This window comes from Zalophus californianus, chromosome 17 (genome assembly GCF_009762305.2).
Source record: "Zalophus californianus isolate mZalCal1 chromosome 17, mZalCal1.pri.v2, whole genome shotgun sequence".
Taxonomy (NCBI): Eukaryota; Metazoa; Chordata; class Mammalia; order Carnivora; family Otariidae; genus Zalophus; species Zalophus californianus.
Window position 1 is genome coordinate 16,623,647 of NC_045611.1, and position 24,853 is coordinate 16,648,499.

The 24,853-nt window shown below is 36.0% G+C and overlaps 1 protein-coding gene across 8 annotated transcripts in view; it reads right to left on the reverse strand.

Moving 5' to 3' along the window:
• NFAT5 (nuclear factor of activated T cells 5) overlaps positions 1 to 24,853 on the reverse strand; it is a 114,902-nt gene that overhangs the window by 7,145 nt on the left and 82,904 nt on the right. For 5 of the 8 annotated variants that reach the window (XM_027617073.2, XM_027617071.2, XM_027617076.2 and 2 more), the window contains 5 exons: positions 19,796 to 19,930; positions 19,617 to 19,669; positions 13,244 to 13,376; positions 7,335 to 7,418; positions 232 to 380 (listed from right to left, as the gene is read on the reverse strand). In XM_027617073.2, the coding sequence (XP_027472874.2) occupies positions 232 to 380; positions 7,335 to 7,418; positions 13,244 to 13,376; positions 19,617 to 19,669; positions 19,796 to 19,930 (554 nt within the window). The remainder of the gene's footprint in view (positions 1 to 231; positions 381 to 7,334; positions 7,419 to 13,243; positions 13,377 to 19,616; positions 19,670 to 19,795; positions 19,931 to 24,853) is intronic. The other 3 variants (XM_027617074.2, XM_027617072.2, XM_027617075.2) reach the window with 2 other exon arrangements.

A 24,853-nucleotide genomic window follows, 5' to 3' on the forward strand; every position in this document is an offset into this window, starting at 1 on the left:
TCTAGCTAATGTTTATTCTTCCCTTATCAAGGTACGTTGGAAGTCACTTTGCAGGCTATTTTATCAGCATGTTAAATCACTCTGAAAAGCAAAACTCATTAACTGCATCTACAGAGAAACACATGTGAAAGAAACAGGAAAAGTAAAAAGCACAAACACAGGGAAAAGAAATCAAACTAGCAATTTTTATAACTGAGATGAAGATGTGGGGCACTAATCAATGTAACTCACCTTAAAAATAGGGGAAGATCTTTTTTCTGCTGTTACTTCCATTGGAGTAACATCTTCACTCTTAATCATACTGCTTGATATGAGTGGAGTGATCAGAGCATTAGGAAGAATATTTACCTTATCTAAGTTACAACCAGTAGTTTTCATTGCTGTATACACACATACACACACACACAAAAAGAAAGAAAAGTTTAAAATCACTAACATCATCAACTATTTCATTTTACAATATGCTCTTAATCATGATTTAAATGTCTATTTTTTCATTCTATACTGGCAGCATGAGATATAAAACTGGTGTTATCAAAATGTGTCCTCCCTTTTTTGAAGTAGTAGTGGCTTGAGGACTTCTGATAGGAGCCTGAGACTGGGTTAAATAACAACAAGGTTACGTAGTTCAATTATCAAGCTGTATCCTTCAGGACCCTTTCAAGGTACCATGAATTACACTAATCGACACGACCACAATATATTATAGGATATAGCTTAGAAATATCCAGGTTAAAGCTACTCAATTACAACTCTCCCCTTAGCATATGGTTGCCTGGCTGCATAAAGTCAAAACATTTTAAGGGCTATAGGATTGTTTGAACATTTCTCTCCTCAACAAAACTCAAGTGTCTCATTAGAATATGCCACCAAGTAGCCAGATAAACTTTGCTTTTCTAACTTAATGTCTTAGAAAACTTGTATATGCTAAGCTGACAGATGAGCGCATTTCTCTTTCATTTTTTTAAAAAGATTTTATTAATTTATTTGAGAGAGAGAAAGCACAAGCGAAAGAGGAGAGAGAGAGAGCATGAGCAGGGGGAGGTGGAGGGAGGGGCAGTGGGACAGGGAGAAGCACACTCCTCACTGAGCAGGGAGCCCGATGTGGGGCTGGACCCCAGGACCCTGGGATCACGACCTGAGTCAAAGGCAGATGATTAACCTCCTGAGCTACCCAGATGCCCCAGCACATTTCTCTTTTATTTGTATTTATTATTATTATTTTTTAAAGATTTTATTTGAGGGAGAGAGAATGAGAGAGAGACAGAGAGACAGAGAGAGAGCACATGAAAGGGGGGAGAGTCAGAGGGAGAAGGAGACTCCCCACCGAGCAGGGAGCCCGATGTGGGACTCGATCCCGGGACGCCAGGATCATGACCTGAGCCGAAGTCAGTCGCTTAACCAACTGAGCCACCCAGGTGCCCGCACATTTCTCTTTTTGACAGGACTTAAATTTTTTTCTTTTCAGAAATTTAAACACTATTTTAGGTTTACCAATTAAATTTCCAAAGCAAAACCAGCAAATATTTTCCACTCTCTTCTATTCCAGTTTGCAGGAATAGTTACGGATTTACACGAAGGAGAGGTAATAATACATAGCAGATAAGGTAGGTTCTACCATTTCATCTACTTTTTTCTCCTTGATTCCTTTTCTTTGACTTTTCTAACGTCTGTGCTACTGGCACTTAGTGGAGCCTACTGATATCACTAATGATAGTCTTCTGAACTGAACACCTAGCCAAATTCTGATCTAAGAGCTTACCATTACTTTGAAACCCTGTGGAGAGAAATACAAATTCCCCAGAAGGCATAGCTGTTAAACTTCTTAATTTGATACTGAGAAGAAATACTGGCTACAAAGAGGACTTTAAAATGGCTTATGGTTGGGGCGCCTGGGTGGTTCAGTCGTTAAGCGCCTGCCTTCACCTCAGGTCATGATTCCAGGGTCCTGGGATTGAGCCCCGCATCGGGCTCCCTGCTCTGCGGGAAGGCTGCTTCTCCCTCTCCCACTCCCCCTGCTTGTGTTCCCTCTCTCTCTGTCAAATAAATAAACCAAATCTTAATTTAAAAAATGGCATATGGTGTATTAACAGGATAGCTACCTTTGTAATAATTTGATTTAAAAATATGTAAAATTTTCTGGTCTTACTTCAACTTGTCTCACAGCTAACTGCGAAAAACAACTCCTGTGGGAATTGATTATCTTGAGGGAGGGGAAAGTGCTCATTTAACTTTTGATATTCTATACTTTATTACTTTGAAAAATGGATCATTTCCTCTTGAGTTCTCAGACCTATTTTCACCCAGATTCAATGCAACTCACAATCCAATTTTGACTGAGACAAAACTTCAGATCATGCACAAGTCAGGCATTTAAAAGTATTTTAGACCCATCTCACATGACAATTTGAAAGACCATTGCTAGTGTCCTACTTTGATCCTGTGACACAGGACAGACAGACCTGCTGCTTCTGGTTTATGTGAGGCCTGTATTTGGGCCCTCTTTGGTTTTACTGTTAGTACATCGGGCCCACTGCTACTTGGCAACTGTGAGGCATGGGGTGGGTTGACCATATCAAGTTCTGCTGTTGCTATTATACATGTGGGTGGAGGATGAGTTAGCCCCCAAATTTTGCTAGTGGATCAGCTGCTGTCACTAAGTATAAGTCATCCCACCAAGACGCTGCTAGTCTTTGCCTTTCCTAGTCTTTGCAAGCAGGCTATTCATGCTTACTGACTTATTCTTTCTCTCTCTGTGCCTGTTGCCAGTTCTGAGTCACAGACTTCTCTGGTGCCCAATTCAGGTAGATAAAAGAAAACCCAGGAAACTCACTTGGTGTCAATCTTCAAGTTCTAAGGTCCCTAGCCAGTCTACTTTCTTCTCTCTGTATTTCAAAGTGCTTTTATGATTATTCAATTATTTCCAAGGTAATCTGGTAGATTTAGACGGGAGGGACAGGGAAAAGTAAGTCTATAATATTATGTCCCAGACCCCACAACTATTATCTTTAATGGACCTGTAAACCATATTAAATGGCTTGAGAGAGGTCATCCTATCTTTCCTTCCTACATTCTCATTATATATTTATGATCCTTTACAAAGTTTCAGGCACCGTTTCAGGTTCCAGTGATGATTAAGATGGATAAAGTCCTACTGCCCAGAAATTACATTTTAGTGAAGGAGGGGGAAAAAAAAAATCAAACATGTGAAGTCTGTGTATTATGTAAGGGCTAGGGGAGAACTTTTAAGCCAATTCAGAAAATTCACAAGGTAAGTAAGATAGACATATTTAACCATCCAAATATCAATTTGAATTTGTGGAAAATGGTATTGACCATTTATGCCAAACAACTTTTAAACAGTGTTCACTTCCACCCATGCCAAATAATCTTTGAAACTTAGAACAATCTTTACTACAGGTTTGTTAACAGCAAGCAGCATTTAGGTCAAGTACAAATATCCTTGTTTAAAATATCGATTAAGATTTATAAGGGAAGAAATGATAGAGTAAAAAAAACAGAGGTGTGGGAAAAATCTAAGTTCCAAGCTCTGTCAGTTACTAGCTGTGCCACCTTGAGCACTTCTCTAAGCTTTGGTATATTCACCTGTAAAATGAGATTGAGATACGGTTCCTCCACACTCCTAAACCTTTCCACATAGCTAAAACCAGTTAGAGAAAAGTATATGCTCTCAATTATTACATACTCATCCACTCCTTACAAAGCCGAAACTAAGAGAATGCACATCAATACAAGTTGACCCTTGAACAATGTGGGGGTTGAGGCACTCATCATGACACACAGTTGAAAATCCACATAGAACTTTTGACTCTCTCAAAACTTAACTACTGATAGCCTACTGTTAACCAGAAGCCTAACCAGTAACATAAAGAGTTGATTACCACATATTTTATATGTTATATGTACTATATACTGTTTTCTTACAATAAAGTAGGCTAGAGAAAGAAGGCTATTAACAAAATCATAGGAAAACACACTATATTTATTGAAAAAAACCTGCATATAAGTGGACCTGCGCAGTTGAAACCTGTGTTATTCGAGGGTCAACTATACTTTATCCCTGGGTCCTAAACCTGTATCACAAAGTCTTTGAGCCATATTTCTAGAGTGTCCCCTCATGTCTACCTGTCCCTACATAGATACAGAAAACTTCCCGGAAATATGCTCAAGACACTGTTAACAGTAATTTACACTATACACTTGATATTATTTAACTTGTATTACTTTTGTGTTAAGAATATATACACAGTTGAGTAAAACCAAAAATGAACCATGATATTCTGGCTCTAGATTTAATATCTCACTGAGTGAGCTGAGCAGTTATCCTCCTTACGCTCCACCCACTCCCTACAAACCCTCTCTAAAGAATTAGAAACTTACTTTAAAGTAAAAGCTTTCAGTATCTTTCAATAATATCATTATTTTGTTATCAAGTTCTAAATCTTAATGTAATTGATGGCTATTTATAAGAATGTTACTTGGAAGATTCCTGCCAGAACACAAATTTAAAAGTCATTTATGTTGCTCAGTCTTCCTCATTAAAGTATACTTAATTAAATCTCTCAGATGACACCTTGGCATTATACTAAAGCTCTGATTTCAAGGGATCATAAGAATAAGCCATATGTCAAGGAAAGCCGCTGGTTCTGAAAGGTACAATTTTTTCTTCATTGATCAGGAATCTCCAAATAATGATATTCCATTTAAAATGACAAGTGAAAGGGGCACCTAGGTGGCTCAGTTGTTAAGCATCTGCCTTCGGCTCAGGTCATGATCCCAGGGTCCTGGGATCAAGCTTTGTATCGGGCTCCCTGATCAGCGGGAAGCCTGCTTCTCCCTCTCCCACTCCCCCTTCTTGTGTTCCTGCTCTCGCTATCTCTGTCAAATAAATAAATAAATAAAATCTTTAAAAAAAAAATGACAAGTGAAAAATTTAAATCTTTTTTTCTTTTTTTAAAGATTTTATTTATTTATTTGCCAGAGAGACAGAGAGGGCACAAGCAGAGTGAGCAGCAGGCAGATCAGGCAGACAGAGAAGCAGGCTCCTCACTGAGCAAGGAGCCTGATGTGGGACTCCATCCCTGAACCCTAGGATCATGACCCAAGCCAAAGGCAGCCGCTTAACCGACTGAGCCACCCAGGAGTCCCTGACAAGTGAAAAATTTAAATCAATGAGTATTCAATTTCATTTTCTATCATCAAAAAAAATTCTACCATCGTTTCACTTGATAAAACTGTCAAGATAAGGTTTGAATTGTGAAAAATAACATGTGTGTGTTTGTTTCTTATCCATTTGTTTTAGCCTTTTAAGATTTTGATCAAATGACTAAATCATTTATTACTAAAACTTAAATGTGACAGCTAAAACTTTTTAACCTTCAACTCATTATCCTGTATGAGAAATTTCACACTGGATTAGATTAGTGTCCCATCAGTCTGATACTCTATGAAAGTACCATCAAAAAGTTTTGGAGAGGGGCGCCTGGGTGGCTCAGTTGGTGAGGCAACTGCTTTCGGCTCAGGTCATGATCCTGGAGTCCTGGGATCGAGTCCCACATCGGGATCCCTGCTCGGCAGGGAGTCTGCTTCTCCCTCTGACCCTCTTCCCTCTCGTGCTCTCTATCTCTCATTCTCTCTCTCTCAAATAAATAAATAAAATCTTAAAAAAAAAAGTTTTGGAGAAAAGCATGGATGGCAAAGTTGGCAAAAACAGACCACAGATATCCCTTTCTTTAATGATTAATTATGGATTTATTCATTTAATAAACATGGTTTAAATTATTTTTGCTTAGATGTGTTACCTTACGCACTAGAGCTCAACCTATCCTTTTTTTAAAAAAGATTTTATTTATTCGCTAAAGGGAGAGAGAGTGAGAGTACAAGCAGGGGGAGCAGCAGGCAGAGGGAGAAGCAGGCTCCCCACCGAGCAAGGAGCCCAAACGTGGGACTCGATCCCAGGACCCCAGGATCGTGACTCGAGCCGAAAGCAGCCGCTCAACCGAGCCACCCAGGCATCCCACAACCTATCCTTTTTTAACACTAGCTAAGTGACATTTGGCAAATTATTTAACCTCTCTGGAACGCTGGTTTCTTCATCTGTGAAATGAGAATAATAATTACCTACCTCATAGAGTTTGGAAAATTAAATGAGACAGTGCCAGTAAAGAGTATGGCATATTGCCTAGCACTTAATATACATTCGATAAATGAAAGCTATGGTTATCCATTATACAGATTTGTAAATTTTCCTGTAGTTCAATCAGATAAATTTGGCAGTTTACTTACTATTGCATAATTCCTCACTAATCTACTCTAGAAGTGTTCATGTTCAGAAATTAAATGACAAACTATACTATTATACTAACTATTCTATGCTATGTATATGAATGCTGAATTTTACTACTGACAATATAAAAAAATCCATTGTATTTCATTAAGTATTTTTAATTTTAAAATTTAATTTGATTTAACTCATGAATTTCATGGCAGAAAAATATAAAGACTAGAATTATAATACATCAATGGCCATTATGTAATTGACATCTTCATATGTAATGGCAAAAAAGCATCACCACTGACTATCTAGTTGTGTTAGAAATCTCTTAAGAAAAAAATATACTCCATTCTGGCCTCCCCACCGCCCAAGGTATTGGAGGCTGGGCACAGAGTAAAGTTTGTAAGCTGGAAAAAAAAAAAAGGAAAGAGAGGAAGAGAGAGAAAAAGAAAGAGAGAGGAAGGAAGGAAGGAAGGAAGGAAGGAAGGAAGGAGGAAGGAAGGAAGATCTAATCTGTGTTACATTATAACATCCTGAAGATATCTTCATTGTTTCTTGGGATTGGCAGGGAGTAAATAAAGATGTCAGAAGGAAGAATGATAACTAAAAAACCTAAAGAAACTTTTCAAATGTTGAACTTTTTCAAAATAGTTCAAATTTTGGTCTCTTCAGTTTCAAAATTTCAATGTCAAGTACTAATTTTGGTAGCAAGAAGCTTTATAGACTCTATTTTACAAAAACTTTATATTTTATACTTTTAACATTTCTAACATTGGGGAATGAAAAACATAAAAAAAAAATCTCCTCTACTCCAACTTATGCTTTAAAACAGTTTTTTCATATGGTGAATAAAGGGAAATATCAAGTTGGGAAACAAGTTTCCGCATTCAATAAAGTTAAACAAATATTTATTTTGTGATATGGAAGATATCTTGCTAAGTATTCCAAGTACATAAGAGAAAACATAATAAGTAAGAGTCGCTAGACAAAATAAATAGGATCACCTATTTATAATTTTTGGAAAGAATCGACTTGGTACCTTTCATGGCCTCTTCAAAAGAGCAAGGTCTTGAAGGACTAGATATCTCTTTCTTCACATTTACATTCAAAGCACCAGCTGCTGCTATAGAAGCAAAACAAAATAGAAAGATGGATGTATTTAAACTTTTCCTAAAAAAAAAGTGTATCTTAAAAATCTTTAATTGAAATATTTCCCATAAAACATATTAAATTATTTGTTTAGCAGAAAAATCTAAGCAGAAATGAGGGGTTGTTTTGTTTTTTTAACAGATTTTATTTATTTGTGAGAGAGAGAGAGAGAGAGAGAGAGCACAAGCAGGGGGAGCAGCAGGCAGAGGTGGAAGCAGGCTCCCCGCTGAGCAAGGAGCCCGATGTGGGGCTCAATCCCAGGACCCCAGGATCATGACCTGAGCTGAAAGCAGATGTTAACCGAATGAGCCACCCAGGTGCCCCAGGAATGAGTTTTTAGAACCACCAATTTATGCCCTAAAATTCATCAACCAAATGGGCAGTAGTACATGCTCACTTATGAAAACAAAAGCAACAGCAACTTAAAAAAATCCTTCTTGTAACAGTATTCACACTGATGATATGAGTAGAAGACTGATATGAAACTTTTTTTTTCTTCCTTAAGTAGGCTCCATGTTAGCATGGAGCCCAATGCAGGGCTTCAACTCACGACCCTGAGGATCATGACCTGAGCTGAGATCAAGAGTTGGATGCCGGTTTAACTGAATGAGCCACCCAGGTGCCCAAAAGAGACATGAAACTTTTTAAAAATTATCAAATATACTGTAATACCAGATAACAAAAATTCACCATTCATCTACATAAATGATTTATTAAAAAATACTGATTGAGAAACATTGGTCAATTAATTGAGCTAAATTTTAAAAAAGCTGTGATGAACATACAGAATCTATAACATTATGATTATTCCTTTTGTAAAGATTTGGAAAAAGTAATCTTTGTATATTATTAATGGAGAATTGCTGGACTATTACATCTAGTCATATCAACTACAGCTACTATGGCAACTTAAAATTTAATGGGCCTAAGAATAGGGTTCAGTTCTGAAATGATAAAGTTAAATAAATTCCACGTTTTTGCTTAAAATGCCTATACAATAATTTATTTAAATATTTTAATTTCTATTTTTCAATGTATTTATTTTATATTCCCTAACTTATTCAGAATAGGAACTGAGTCACCTTACTTGCAATTTCTTTTAAAATTTTATTAATTATTTATTCATTTTTAAGTAAATTGTATACCCAATGTGGGCCTTAAACTAACAACCCCAAAATCAAGTGTGTTAGGCTCTACCGACTAAACCAGCCAGGAGCCCCACCTTATTTCTTATTTTTGACATGACAATGTGAAATGATAAAGAGACTATAAAGAGCTAGTTAATTGTGAATAAAAAGACAAAATATACACATCTAAGAATGAAGTTAAATAATTTATCTTAGTGTGCTACATAGGAGGTCCAACAAATATAGGGAACTGAATGGAAAAGAAATCCACAATTTTAAAGCATAACATTAATTCCAGCAATTACAGATTTTATTTATTTATTTATTTTAAAGATTTATTTATTATTTATTTTGAGAGAGTGAGAATGAGAGAGAGAGAGAGTACATGAGAGGGGGGAGAGTCAGAGGAGAAGCAGACTCCCTGCTGAGCAGGGAGCCTGATGCGGGACTCGATCCTAGGACTCCAGGATCATGACCTGAGCCGAAGGCAGTGGCTTAACCAACTGAGCCACCCAGGCGCCCTATTTATTTATTTAAAGTGCCTGTGTGAGTGGGGTGGGGAGGGGCAGAGGGGAAAGAGAATCTTAAGCAGGCTCCACGCCCAGTATGGAGCATGACTCAGGCTTGATCTCATGACCCTGAGATCATAACTTGAGCTGAAATCAAGAGTTGGATGCTTAACCACCTGAGCCACCAGGTGCTCCAACAATTACAGATTTTAAAATAGAAACTAATCTTTGAAAACACTTTAAATTTTGACTCTTTTTATAAAATATTTTATTTATTTATTTGACAGGGAGAGAGAGAACAAGCAGGGAAAGCGGCAGGCAGAGAGGGAGAAACAGGCTCCCCACTGAGCTAGGAGCCAGACGTGGGGCTCGATCCCAGGACCCTGAGATCATGACCCAAGCTGAAGGCAGATGCCCAACAGATTGAGCCCCCAGGCGCCCCTAAATTTTGACTTTTTAAAATCAAGGTTTAGTCAGTTGTTGTTAGAGCAACAAAGAAATGAATAAATATTATATCCTTCATTTCTTACAGAAATCACCAATGCTGAGTCACCACAAAAAACAGCTAATGTGATTTATGTGCCTTAATAGACTGAAGTAAAAGCTTTGGGGACTAACTAGCAATGAAACAAAGTTTTATGGCCTTGCAAAGTATCTAAATTCTTGAGAACATACAGATGCAATGTATTTTTTAGCAGTACTAGACTCAGAGGGCTTTAGAGGGGCTCTTGTCTGGCAAAGTGTGCAGAGCCAATTTATGTTGAACCCTTGCCCCAATCCTACTTTTAGACCATGTACCAAGTACCCAAGATCTCCAAATTTTCTGCATAACTATTTTAGACTATGTGTATAGTCTTAGGCCTACAGAGCGAACAGAGCTTGGAAGCACTTGTTGGTGCACTCCCTAGGTATAGAATGAAGTTGAAAAAGGGAAAAGAAAGGAGTGCCTGGGTCGCTCAGTTGGTTGGGCGACTGCCTTTGGCTCAGGTTATGATCCTGGTGTACAGGGATTGAGGCCAAATCAGGCTCCCTGCTCAGCAGGGAGTCTGCTTCTCCCTCTGACCCTGCCCCCCTCATGCTTTCTCTCTCAAATAAATAAAATCTTAAAAAAAAAGAAAGGGAAAAGAAGGCTGGCAGGGTGGGGAATCCTCTTTCCTCATTTTACCATATTCGGCTTGGAACTCCCAAGCATTCTGACAATCCTAAATTCATCTCGTCTTCCAGATTGATATGAAAGTATCTTAGTCAAATTAGGAGGACAGGATATATTTAAGTTGCTAGTTTAATTATAACTTTTAAATATTTAGACAAATAGTATAATATTGCCATTTTTACGCTGACTTGCGAATATTAGGGTAGGCCTAGTTTTTGCTGTTATAATTATGCATCATGAATATTCAAATGTTTAACCACAGTCCCCAGATGAATCACAACAGCAACTGGTTTATCATAATGAGATAGTGCAAATTTTCTATAACCAAGTTCTCCTAAAATCATATTCTCTCTCATGTACACCTGAAAATATTATATTTTATAAAACACAAAAAAGTGAAATTATAAGAAGATTCTTTAATTAGCTATAACATAAAGGCAGAAACTGAAGCATGAGGTCCTATTACAACTTGCATACTATGTATTTATTTTATTAAGAGTTTCTGAGAGCGATTGCTATCTACTGAATACAAAACATGAAAGGAAAAACTTAAAAGAATAAACATATGTTAATGATTGCCTAAATGTGGCCAAAGATAGCCAATTAGTATATGCAGAAGACTTAAAAGCTGTTTTATCCGGCAATTTTTCAAAGGGAGATTTCTAATCATCAGCATGTATCACTAGAAATGAGGATTCTTAGTGCTAATGCTAAGTACTTCAAAGTCCTGATGCTCTTCGTAATTAATCAATAAAAACAAACAACCACAAAATAGTATTTTCAGGACTGCAAAATCTTTAAGGCTATTCCCTGACCACACACATACACTTCTCTCGTCCCTTCCCACACAGATAATAGAGAAGCTCATTAGGAAAAATGTTCTTCTGTATCAATTATGCCAGCTTTCTCCCCACATGAGTAAGCTCCTCTTCACAAAAAATATTAAATGCCACTATTTAAGTAATTAGCAGTTACTAAAATGCTTTAACTATCATTAGTTTTAAGTCAAACTTTCTTGGATTTTTGAGACCTTTCTAGAAAGAAAACAATCAAATATTTGGTCTTTGAGTATCTTCTCTTTCCTATTTTTGTTGAAACCAGTATATCATTTCTAAACTTTGCCTTTTCCTGCCTGAAAATTTTACTGCTGATCTTTTATTCTGAAACAAATATTAATTTCATTAATGCTATATACTATGGCATACTTTTGTAGCAAACTGGTGGATAATGAACAAATGCTGTGAAATTCAGACATAATTTTTTAAAAAAGGGGAGGGGGCACCTGGGTGGCTCAGCCGTTAAGCGTCTGCCTTCGGCTCGGGTCATGATCCCAGGGTCCTGGGATCCAGCCCCGCATCAGGCTCCCTGCTTGGCGGGAAGCCTGCTTCTCCCTCTCCCACTCCCCCTGCTTGTGTTCCCTCTCTCGCTGTCTCTCTCTCTCTGTCAAATAAATAAATAAAATCTTTAAAAAACAAAAAAAAAGAAAAAATTAAAAAGGGGAGAGATACATTAAGTGATAGAAAGTAATTATCAGGACTAGATATAACTCTGTCTTAGCTACTGTTTCCATCGCTTTTTCTTGCCAGGGCTTTTTTTTCCTGGCCACCATTATTCACTTTGTACCTCACTGAATCCTGAACTATTTGGGAATAACATAAATGATAAGCTTAAAAACATGGAAGTACTGCTAGTTCTGAAGTGTGCCTGAGACCGGAATGAACTGAACCAATGGTAAACATGGCAGAAACTAAGCCTAGGTCAATGGAATAGGTGAAGAATTTCATTTTCCAAAATGTTCTCCCTACTTTTGCTAGGAAAAGGCTTTTCTTCTCCAGGCAACTAAATGAATGTAGGCAAAAAATTCTTTTTTTTCCTTTTTTTTTTTTTTTTCAGAGAGAGAGAGAGAGAAAGAGTGTGTGAGCGGGGATGTGGGGAAGGGCAGATGGAGAGGGAAAGAGAGAATCTTTTTTTTTTTTTAAGAATTTATTTATTTATTTGACAGAGAGAGACACAGCGAGAGAGGGAACACAAGCAGGGGGAGTGGGAGAGGGAGAAGCAGGCTTCCTGCGGGGCTCGATCCCAGGACTCTGGGATCATGACCTGAACCGAAGGCAGACGCTTAACGACTGAGCCACCCAGGCGCCCCTCTTTTTTTTTTAACAGATTTTTTTTTTTAATTTAAAGACTTTATTTATTTATTTGAGAGAGAGAGAGAGAGAGAGAGAGAGAGAGAGAGAGAGAAGCAGCATGAGAGGGGAGAGGGTCAGAGGGAGAAGCAGGCTCCCCGCTGAGCCAGAAGCCTGATGTGGGACTTAATCCTAGGACTCCAGGATCATGACCTGAGCCAAAGGCAGTTGCTTAACCAACTGAGCCACCCAGGCGCCCTAGGCAAAAAATTCTTAAGATACTTCTTACCCAGAGATGTTTTAAACTTATAAACATTTCAAGTGTTCTTATTGCTTTGGTTTCTGAAGTAACTACTTTACCTAGATGCTTGAAATTATATTTAAAATATTTATTAAAATCCAGTAGTCTTTTGATATTTTTGACTACTACATGAATTAGGATCTGTTACATGCATGTAACTCTATTTGTGATTTTATCATTTATCAATCCAAGCTTATCTCTCACCTCTCCCAAAATGCATCCTATAAGCCAGACACAGACTAAACTATTAAGTTTCCCAAGGTTGTCGCTTTGACCTTTCCACACATAAGAGGTACTTAATGAATGGTAATTCTTACTAAGAAGTAATCTGCATGATATAATTCTGAAGAGTAGGACTTCAGAGCATTCCTAGTTTTTCTTTTTACTATTAGAGCATAGGCAGAAATAATACCCTTAACGCAAGAGTAAAAACAGGTGGCCATCTTCTTAGGAAATAATGTCCTTAGTATCAATTCATCTTAGCACACAACTTTTTCTTCTTGGTTGGCTGGTCTTCAATATGCTTCCAAAGAACTAGAAATTGATTAATGATTTTAGTTCAGAATTTTTTATTTTGACATACCTGGGTCTGGAGTGTAAGTGAATGGCTGAACATCATGAGATCTTCCAGCATTGGTCACTACATATATTCCCACTGATACTGGCAAAGTTATATGTTGGTCGTGATATGGGGGAACCTTCACAATAAGATGATTCTAAATTTAAAGGAAATAACAAGAGTTAAAAAAGGAGCAATATTTAAATTAAAAATTTGAAATAATTATAATTAAGTACATTTTCTGTTAGCTGTAAAGCCTAAAAAGTCTGACTAGAAAAAAAAATGCAGTTTAAAGATCAGGTTTCATAGGCATCAGGACATTAATCTTAAAATTGCTTTTAATGTTTTACAGTGGCTTACAAGGTGCTTCTCCTGTCAACTGTATCTCTTTTCCATTCCCCCCAGGCTTGTTATACTCTGGCCACAATGACCTTCTCACTCCATTCTTTGAACACACTAAATTCATTTTTTATCTCACAGTCATTATTACTTGCTGGTTTCTCCCCCTGGAATATTCTTCTTTCATCTCTTCAAATGGCTAGTTTCTAACCCATTTTCAGGTCTTATTCAAAATGTTAACCTCCACAGAGAGGCCTTCTATGACCATCCTATTTAAAGTAGCACCCCTTCCCAACCTGGTCACATAATCTTGTTTATTTTTAAAATAGCATTTATCACCACTTGAAATTACTGTATTTGTTTTTTGTCTCTCTCCAATCACAAGAATTTAAGCTCCATAAGAACCTAGGATGTTTTGTTCTTTGTTCTATATCCACTCTTAAGCACCTTACACCAAATACACTCAAATGTACTTGTTGAATAAAAGAATGAATAAATTTTGAGAAAAAAAAATATGTCCACCAAGCACAATGTCAGTTATATGTTTTGTAAAACATTAATTGTGAGATGTACTTCGCAATGCAGTTCACAACTGCTTCCTAACCACTTTAATTCTCATTTAAAGTCAAATAGAGTTCAGTATACCCGAACTCTAGCAAAGTTATTTTTTTGTCGGGATAGTGGCAGAATCATCCTCATAAGCAAAAAGTTCATAAATGCTTCATCAGCACTCACTCAAGGGGACTCCATCTTCTTGGAGGATACCATGAACCACATATGAGTTTTGCTCTTCTTCCCTAGTATATTACAGTAATGGGAAGGAATATTAAGGGGCAGTGATTATGTTTTTCTACTGAGGATGCGACAAGCAGGAGGCCAATGTTGACAAACGAGGATGGCATGAGTCTGATGACATTTTTTATTTAGCTAGACTACAGTTGGTGGACTCAGCTGACAGAACAAGTGACAAGTGGGACCAAGGTCAAGGTTTCAATTTTTGTGAACTTAAATTTGTTTCTAAGCCGGTTTAAAACACTCTCTGAAATAGTCACATTATAAATAAAGAAACAGCTTCTGATTTATGGCATTATGCCTCCTAAGGCAAGTTAGCCATCTCAAAAAAAAAAAAAATCACTTTTTAAGGCAGATGAAAAAACATGTATACATATGTATATTCATAGATATTGGGGAACAAAAATCTGAAAGCACATATTCAAATGCACATGAAGTCATCAAAAAATGCATTTGCACTGATCCAACTTCTAATAAACAGTTTTAAAATCCTGTCTACTCTTAACATTACTCTTTTGTTTAAGCACTGTAACCATGTCACAAAGCAGTCCTACCTACAGTTAAAGAGACAGCTGAATGGATAGACTTGTGAAGTATCCTCCCAGTCTTAAAATTATTTGGCAAATTCTGTAATTGAAATTATTCTTCTGAATAAAATCTTGTTTCTTGGTAATCAGCAACAGATTTAGTATCTAAAAGTCTGATGCATATTTTATTTAAAAGCTTTTATTCCACTTGCATTGGAGAGCATAGTTAAATAAACCTAATATGAAACCTTTAAAAAACCAAATGAACCTATTTTGATACTACTTTGTACTCCCTCAATCTGAATCTAGAAATTCTATAAGTGATTTGAATTAAAAACTAAGTAAATTATGAATAGTGATACAAAGTTGTTTTTATATACTATTTTAATAAATTAAGAGAAATTAACTACCATTAAGCTAGGAGCACAATACAGGTAAAATATACAAAGGGCTGGGAGGTCCTTGGAGCAGGTTCAATGTTCTCTAGGGTAAAAATAGAAGCAATCTTAATTTTAATTTCTTAGAAAAATCTGCTTGGAATCAAAATAACAATTTTCTTCTTCTCAGCAGATAATCTTTTTTAGAACTTATAAGGAATGGTGCTAGATATTTTTCATTCTCCTAAACGATAATTTATCACTGCCACATTCATTTTTCAGTTGGGGATATATATACATATAAATAATTAGAGACACATAACAAAACAAAATTCCTAATAAAATCATTTGAAAATATATAACCTCTAAACTCTCAAGCCTTTGTTTAGTCTAGATGTTCCCAAAAATTCTGAGGATCTCTTTTGGCATTTCTTTCAAGAACTTTCTTTCCATATTTATACTAAAAATTCCATCTTCTCCAAAACTCCAAAGCTTCTCCTTATTTTTTTATTCTTTCCCTCTAAAGAATATAATAGAAAGAACCCAGAAGACTAAAGATTGAGAAATAACAATCTACACAACTGTATTTTTGATACCTAATACCTATTTTATGTTTTATAAAACAAGTTATTCTCAAATCAAATTGTATGCTTCTTAGTATCTAATATACCCATTTTTAGCTCTTAGTTCCTTTTAAATCACCTCCATATTTCAAGTTGTAAAACTCTTGCTTTCAAAACCAACTTATCTTTAAGACTATATGTATATATACACATATTCATAGAGAGAAAGAGACTATATATTATCTATATATATGTAAAAGAGATCTTAGAGATTGATCTTTAAGATCTATATCTTTTGTATATATTTAATAGGTAATTCCTACAGAATTTATCTGAAATTGTTAAAATGGTAATAGATATAATGACCCTGTGCTTACCACATTTGGTATACATGTGCCTGAGACATATTATGGCTTTGAATAGAAGAGACAGATATTAAACAAAGAACTGTTTTCTCAGACTTCATTAATCTCAATTTTTAAGTCTGTTTTTAAAGTTTTATTCATTCTTAATCTTTACACACAACATGGGGCTTGAACTCACAAACCCAAGATCAAGATTCACATGCCCCTCTGACTGACCCAGCCAGGCACCCCTCAACTTTTAAATTTTTAAATAATAAAAAACTTTAATACCTGAGGAGTTGATTTTGGGGTTGGAAATGAATAGTTATCACAGTAAGAAAATGGCAATTCGCAAAGTTATCTTTAAATGGTGTTTTCTACTACACCATCTTTTGGTCATTTTTTAATATTGTAGAGGTCCTTTCAGCTTTTCTGTATAGTCCTGATATTTCTTTATGGACTACAATTTCTTTTCTTTTGTTTTCTGAGTACCCTTCCCTCTAAATTTTTTTTTAAATAGATTTTATTTTTTTAAGTAATCTCCACACAGAGGCTAAACCCACAATCCTTAGATCAAGAGTCACATGCTCCACCAACTGAGCCAGCCAGGCACCGCTAAATGTTTAATTTTTGGTTTTTTTCCTTTAATATAATCTGTTGGATCGATTCTTTATATCTCCACTGTGATCCCATTTTAAAATACTTCCCAGAAAGTCCCTTAGGAAAAAAAAGACAGAAAGCTCTCTGAAAAAGATTAAAATTTAAAAATGAACAGCAGAACCACAGACTTAATGAAAGATCATATTATGTTTTAGTTTGTTATACATACTTGCTTGCAAAAACCCCAGGACCTCTAGATATAGCCACCAAATAAGGACATTAATTCCTTTCCATTCCACCATGTCTTATTTTTATGATTAATCTTCTTTAATCTATTGTAGCTGGCATAACTACCCTGAAAAAAAGTGTTTTAAGAATATTAACTACCCCATGCCTCAAAGGTAAAGAAGGAAGGAAAAAAGGAAGGAAAGAACGAGAGAGGAAGAGGGAGAGGAAAAGTTAGAGGAAGAAGAGGAGGAGGAAGAAGGGGAGGAGGAAGAAGGAGGCAGATGATGAAGAGGAAGAGGAGGAGAAGAAACAAAGACTTCTTAACATTAAGTTCTACATGAAACAGCAAGTTAAGACTATGATTTGTTGGGGCTATCTTAATTAATATTTTATATAATGTACAGGGCAAGTTTCTCAGTCTCCAGAACTAGTCATAGGATAAGGTAAGGAAGAGAAATTGTAACAGAATATTACTAGCAAAGGAGTTTACATTAATGTAACCAACTCATCAGAAAACAAAACATGTTTGTGGCACATATAGAAGTATTACACGGATAAATTAAGCTTCAGTCAGGACCAAAACTATAGGCATGTGAGAGCCTGGTTGAAATCAGGGTTTGAAGTGCCTTCAAAAAGAATAAGGAACCTCAGACCCCAGAGTCCTCATTTTCTTCCAAGTGAATAAAATGAACTAACATCTGTTAAGTGCTTAATATTATGAGGAACACAGAAGAGTCATAATACATTGCCCCTAACCTCTGGGAGTCCTCGAGAGGAAGCCACTGTTGATTCATGGGGAATGGGAATGGTCTGATCAATTAAGTTATACAAGAAATCATAAAATGTCAGAGTTGGAAGGAACCTCTCAAATAATTTAGTAAAAATTTATAGATTAGAAAACTGGGGCACAAAAGTGACTTGTCTTATTTAGGTAACAAAGACTGTTAGTAACAAATTAAGTGCTATAACTTCAGTTAAGACAGAGATTGTCCAACAGTATATGTGACAAAGGAATGACTGTTATGTCCTAGTATCTCTTTTTCACAGCATGTAGTAGCATAAAGCCAGAGGAAAACTTTCTATATAGCATTTGTCTAGGTATGTAAGAAGCTCCACTTCATAGGATACTATTTTGTGAAGAATTAACTTTACCCTAAGGTCTAGTTTTGTCCTTGGCTCCTGAAAGGTAATCTCTTAAGACCCTAGAAATTCCTGCCTGATAGGAATATCTCTGACTGGGGGCTTTGGCCACTGGACAGTCTAACATGTGATTTATGAAGGGGACTTTCAAATGTCCCATCAGTTTCAACCTCTGATGGAACTGGAGACTACAGGTGAGCTGCATGAGCAGTATGTGACTGAGCCCCAACAAAAACTCTGGACACCAATGGCTTGGGTGAGTTTCCTGATTGATAATACTTTGCATATTGTCACACACAGATGTGCTGAGATGTAAGGCATCCTGAGGACAACAGAAGCTTCACCTTTGGGACCTCCCAGACCTTGCTCTATGTGTCTGTCTTTCCTTTTGGCTGGTTCTGATTTGTGGCCTTTTGCTATAATAAAACTGAAATTAAATATAGTGTTTCCTCAGTCCTGTGAGTTATTCTAGCAGATCTAAGTGGGGAGTGGGAAACCCTAAATTTGAAGCCAACTGTTCAAAACTGAGAGTGGTCAGGAGATACCTGAACTTGTGGCTTCTATCTGAAATGAGCGAACACTGTGCCCTCAGCTTTGAGTTTGGCAATGTATTTTATTGGATACATATTTTAAATTTTATTTTTTAAAAAATAAAAAGGAATAAAAAAATTTAAAAACTAAAAATTATAAACTTTTTTGATAAATTGGCGAGTCTCTAATTTTTGCCTCTTCCATCTCTCTGCTTGTTTTCATGTGCTCTTTTCTACTCCCATCAGCATTTAATGGTAAATTTTAGGCTTTGGGTATTTTACACATTAGTTTGTCCCTGCTTTGCTGCAAGCTGTTCTTTCTCCACGATCTATACCTATATATGCTATTCTTCTGCATATGCCTTCTATCTGATTTGTTCATAAATCTGTCCTTCTTTCCTGCTAGTCTCAACTTCTGTAAATTTGGTACTATTTGTTCTACATTCTAATTATTTTTTTTTCTACATTCTAATTCTTAAGCCAGTTTTTTATACTTGTTTTCAACCTCTTTTTCCTTGTCATTTTGAAAACAATTTATGGTGAGGTCCTACAAATACAGACTCTTTAATATAAGTTTAACAAACAGTGCCTCTGTGAAAAGGTAACAAACATAAAACACCTGACACAGCAGGTACTCAATAAATAAGTTTCCCTTTGATTTAACTAAATAGTAGGCTAGGATAATCCAAATCCTCAGAAAAAACAAATATTAGGAAATAAATGTCTCATTTATTAACAATGATAATTTACTAATGCTTCTAACTTTTAAAAATAGAAAACTGTCATTTCTAGTATCAGTGGAATTTTCAGTTACAGAAATTCAAGAAAGAAACTTAAATGATTTATATGAATCCCACATAAAGAAGAAATTTAATCTGTTGATTCAGGAAAATTTCAGAACAAAACTGAATTTCTCAGAGAGTAAATAATTAAACTACAAAAAGGCTTAAATTATACCTGATGAAATAATTCCATGTCAATTTCAGCTTCTGACTTCCAAGAGTTTTCATCTGATTGAAATAAAAACAATAATTTACTAAAATTTTGAAACTTTTTTTTTTTACTCTGTAGCTATTATATCTTTATAACAAAGCAGAACATGTGACAATCTCCATACCAATATTATGCCTACTTACCAGAAACATTTTCTTGGAAAATAACTTTAGTTCCTTTCAGAAAGTTCTTGCCGATTAAAAATACTTCTTCCTCTCCTTTCACCGAACAGCTATGCAAGCTTTTCTTTAAGATTTCTGGCACTCCTGCTGGCTGAGCTGTGGGTACACATAAGCATTCCATAAAAAGAACCACCAACACTTATTTTTTTTCTAAAATCAGTTCTAGAAGTTGTCTTTTTTGACCCCTAAATTTGACTTCCTTTACTCTGCAACTTAACTTTCACCCTAACAGAGAAAAATCCAGGAAAATCCTATTAATTTTTAATAACTCTGATAAGATTTTGTAGGGATGGATTAATGTCTAAGATGGGGTTTTAATTTATTATATGCCATCTTTGTTTTATTGTTATGTGAATAATAGACGAGTTTTAAAATGTGCATTTAGTTTTAATAATTTTTTAAAAAATTCTGTCTTAATCATATTTAAAAAAAATTCTGTTTAAAAACAAGCTTGTCCCACAATCCTAACCTCAAAAATGTCAGCTATGCTTTTGCAATTACTAGACTTCTGAGGCACTATCTCCTCTGGGTGGTACTGAGGGCTTCTTTAAGGATCTACACCCAGGACTCAGAGGCTCCTTACCAAAAGAACACCTAAAAACAGACTGAATCCAATTCAGAATAGTTTTTTCTATCAGAGGATCTCCCTGAACTAGGATAACATGAGGTTAAAAAATAAAATAACTGAAAAACTAGTGCATAAAGACTAAGTGACCACTACTAAAATAAACAAAGAAGTTGTAAATACCAAGGGCACACATCTAATGAATAAATTATAATTAGCCTACCAACTTTCTCATGCCAGGATTTCCTTAAGAAAATTTAATAGGTATTGCTTAGCAAAACAGATTCCTAAGTCAAGTAAATCTGGGAAATAATGGATTAAAGCAAAGCTAAATGAACAAAAGGATTTCACCAAGTATTTAATATTCTGATAAACACTATAAATATCCAAGAAGTGAATACAGTATATAGGTTCCCCAATATATTTGACTCCAAAAACATTCTTCCTTATTGACACTTAAGGACTAGTTTTCCACCAAAATACTCTCTGAGATGCTGGTGCAAATAAATACCTTTTAAGTACTCAAAAAACTGCTCCCCAAGAGGTTAAGCACTTTGACATAGATTACACTATCCGTTGTTTTAGTAAACCCTCACAACATAAGCACTGCAAAGGTAAACTTAAATTTGGCTGTATAACTCACCAACTTCTAAATTAATAAAAGAGTCCACTAAACTTTAGGAAAAGTTTAACTTTTTTCTCCGTAGACACTTATATATTTAAATAGTTAATTTTATCTTTATAGTAATACCATATAGGAAATTTTTATTGTCAAAATATTCACTGCCTCTCTTTTCCTAGGTCCTTCCTTGTGGAAAGGCTATAATTATTGCTCCACTCACATCAGGACTGGCCATGTGACTTGTTTGTATAATGAAATGTCAACTGAAATAATATGCCAGTTCCAAGGAAAAGCTTTTATAACCTCACATGGTTCCACTATTTCCTTTTTTCCCCTCTACTACAAAAATGGCAATGTCCTAGGTAAGGGCAGCTTCTTCAGCCTGGATCCTAGAGTAAAGAGAATGGACCTGCTTCCAAACCACAGCCAATATTATCATAAAGTGAGGGACAAATAGAACTGTTGTTGAGTGCCACTGAGTATTTTTGTTACTGCAGCATTTAGCCTCACTTACTGATATAAACAAGTATCCTGTCCTTATTAAATATTTAAATGGCAAATGACACTTTTAGCAATGTCTAAGAGTTTAAAAGAAATTGTGAATGTATACCCATATACACTGGTTAGAACCCATTAACAGGGTTAAAGTATGAAGAGAATGGAAACTGTTAGTCGTCAAATACTGGCAATTATATGTCCTTTTTTTTTTTTAAAGATTTTATTTATTTGAGAGAGAGAATGAGAGACAGAGAGAGAGCATGAGAGGGGGGAGGGTCAGAGGGAGAAGCAGACTCCCTGCTGAGCAGGGAGCCCGATGCGGGACTCGATCCCAGGACTCCAGGATCATGACCTGAGCTGAAGGCAGTCGCTTAACCAACTGAGCCACCCAGGTGCCCTATATGCCCCCCCTTTTTTTTTAACATATACTTCATAGATAATTGGTCTTTTTTTTTTTTAAGATTTTATTTATTTATTTGACAGAGAGAGACACAGCAAGAGAAGGAACACAAGCAGGGGGAGTGGGAGAGGCAGAAGCAGGCTTCCCACGGAGCAGGGAGCCCGATGCGGGGCTCGATCCCAGGACCCTGGGATCATGACCTGAGCCGAAGGCAGATGCTTAATGACTGAGCCACCCAAGTGCCCCCTTATATGCCCTTTTTAAATGAAGAATTAACTGAACTTATTTATAGCTTTTTAGAGTAACACTGGAACTAGATAGCTGTTTTTAAAGGATATTCAAGAAAAACACAGTAAATTTTTTTAAAAGATTTTTTAAGTAATCTCTACACTCAACATGGGGCTCGAACTCAAAACCCCAAGATCAAGAGTTGTATGCTCCATTAACTGAGCCAGCCAGGAGCCCCAGTAAATATTATTTTGATTAGAAAACAATAAGAGGTGAAAATTATATGGATATATTGTATTAATGAAATGAATGGAAAGTATAAAAACTTTCCCCCCATTTCCAAATACTATGTGGAAATTCCATTCCACTGATGCTTATCAAAACTTTTTTTTTTCTCTATCTCATTTTTTCCCTTTATGTATTAAGGGCATATGATGGCCAAATGAGGATCCTCTGAAGGTACGTGTATATATCTTCTATATATCTGTACTTACATTACACAAAGAACTAGTCTGTTACTGTTCAAGATAATTGAACTTTTAACTTTTGACCTTAAAAGGTCTTTTCTATTAAAAAGTTTAATGGTTACCTAACAGCCCAGACACCATACTAAACAGAACTAAAGTCAGTATTATTTAAGCATTAACTATTTTATTTTTATCTTAAGTAATTAGTAAGCCAGCTCTTGAAAGTGATCACACTGTTTTAAAATTTTTAACACAAAAAAAGCAGCCACTTTTCTGGTATTATAAAAACAATGTGCTTCTAGATGCTTTTCAAATAGCAGCTCAAAAATAAAGTTGAAAAAAATTAATGAATATCTGAATACTGAAAAATAACAGCATGTCAAAAGAATTAGTAAAGCTTTTTAATAATGTCTGTGAAGAGAAGGGAAGTTTGTTCAATGATATTATCCTTTTCCTGAAGTTGTGGGATACAGAGAAATAAGGGAAGTAGACACTTGTTAAATTCAGTCAGATTTAATCCAATATACATTATTGTGAAGAAAGCTGTAATTAATTTTGTTATATTTTAAAAATTAGCATAGGAGGGTAGATACTAAAAAAGTATGAAAATTGATATTCTTAATTTGATATTGTATCACCAAATAATATATACAATATACCAAAACAAAACACGTATACCTGTATTGTCTGGAGAAATAGAAATAGGTCAAGAATATAAAAGGGGAAAATTCTTCCATCCCCTCAAAAACAAACAAACAAAAACAGATAATGGATCCAATGGTCATTGTTAAACCAGCAAGTAAAAGCAGACCTTCTTTTTCAATGTCATAAAGCACAACATGAATTCTGGCAATAGGCCTTCTTTCCACTGAGTGTCTCTAGTTGGAAGATCAAGTGTCTGTTTCCTCTCCTCCCTTCCACCTCTATCACCTTTTGGCCCCTCTTCCTCTTCTACCTCCCTCTCATCTTCCTGTTTCCTTCTACCTCCCATTCCAATTCTAACCCTTCTTACTAACCTATTTCCTTTTTACTTCTCTTTCTATTCCAATTACTCAAACCTGTCATAAAGGTTATATTCATGGAAATAAACATAAACCAGGAACCCATAATGGAACAAACATTCTTATTTTAAATTATTTATTTATTTATTTATTTTTAAGATTTTATTTATTTATTTGACAGAGAGAGATAGCGAGAGCAGGAACACAAGCAGGGGGAGAGGGAGAGGGAGAAGCAGGCTTCCCGCGGAGCAGGGAGCCCGATGCGGGACCCGATCCCAGAAACCCGGGATCATGACCTGAGCCGAAGGCAGACGCTTAACGACTGAGCCACCCAGGCGCCCTTATTTTAAATTTTTTAAATAAAAAGATTTTTTGGGCCCTTTGTTTCACTGTGTATTATTTATATGTTTACTTTTCCTCTTCCCTCATATCCCCACACTCTAAAGCCTAAGTGCAAGACTCACGCTTCCTGAAGTGGTCAGGTTAAAATTCAAATTCTTTAGCTCAACACACAAGTTCCTATAAAACAGATCTTGCCTAGCTCTACTAACTTCAAATCTTACCACTTCTTCTATACACACACACACACACACACACACACACACACACACACACACATTTAGAGAGAGAGGGAGGGGAAGAGGGAGCGGGAGAAGAAGATTTCCCGCTGAGCAAGGAGACCAGGACCCTGAGATCATGACCTGAGCTGAAGGCAGCTGCTCAACCAACTGAGCCACCCAGGTGCCCCTATTGTATGATCTCATTTATACGAAATGTCCAGAATAGGCAAATGCATAGAGACAGAAAATAGAATAGTGGTTTCCAGGGTCTCGGATAACAGGGGAATGGAGAGTGACTGCTAAGAAGTACAGGGTTTCTTTTTTTGGTGGCAATAAAAATGTTCTAAAATTAGGTAATGGTGATGGTCATACAACTTTGTGAATATGATAAAACTGTGCACGTTAAAAGGCTCATTTGCATGGTTTGCAAATTATAGCTCAGTAAACTATTACAAAAGAAAAAAAGCACCTGTCTATTATGGGACAGAAAGCATGACCATAATTTTATGTGAATTTAAGATAATTAAATGCCTATATGCCAAAACCCTAATTATAAGCTATACAACTTAAAAAGTATAAACACTATTAAAGTTGATAAAAATTAATTCTTTCCTATATTTTATAGTAGATATCAGCTCAAAACAATGAACAAAAAAATCAGATTATCTCTTATCTATC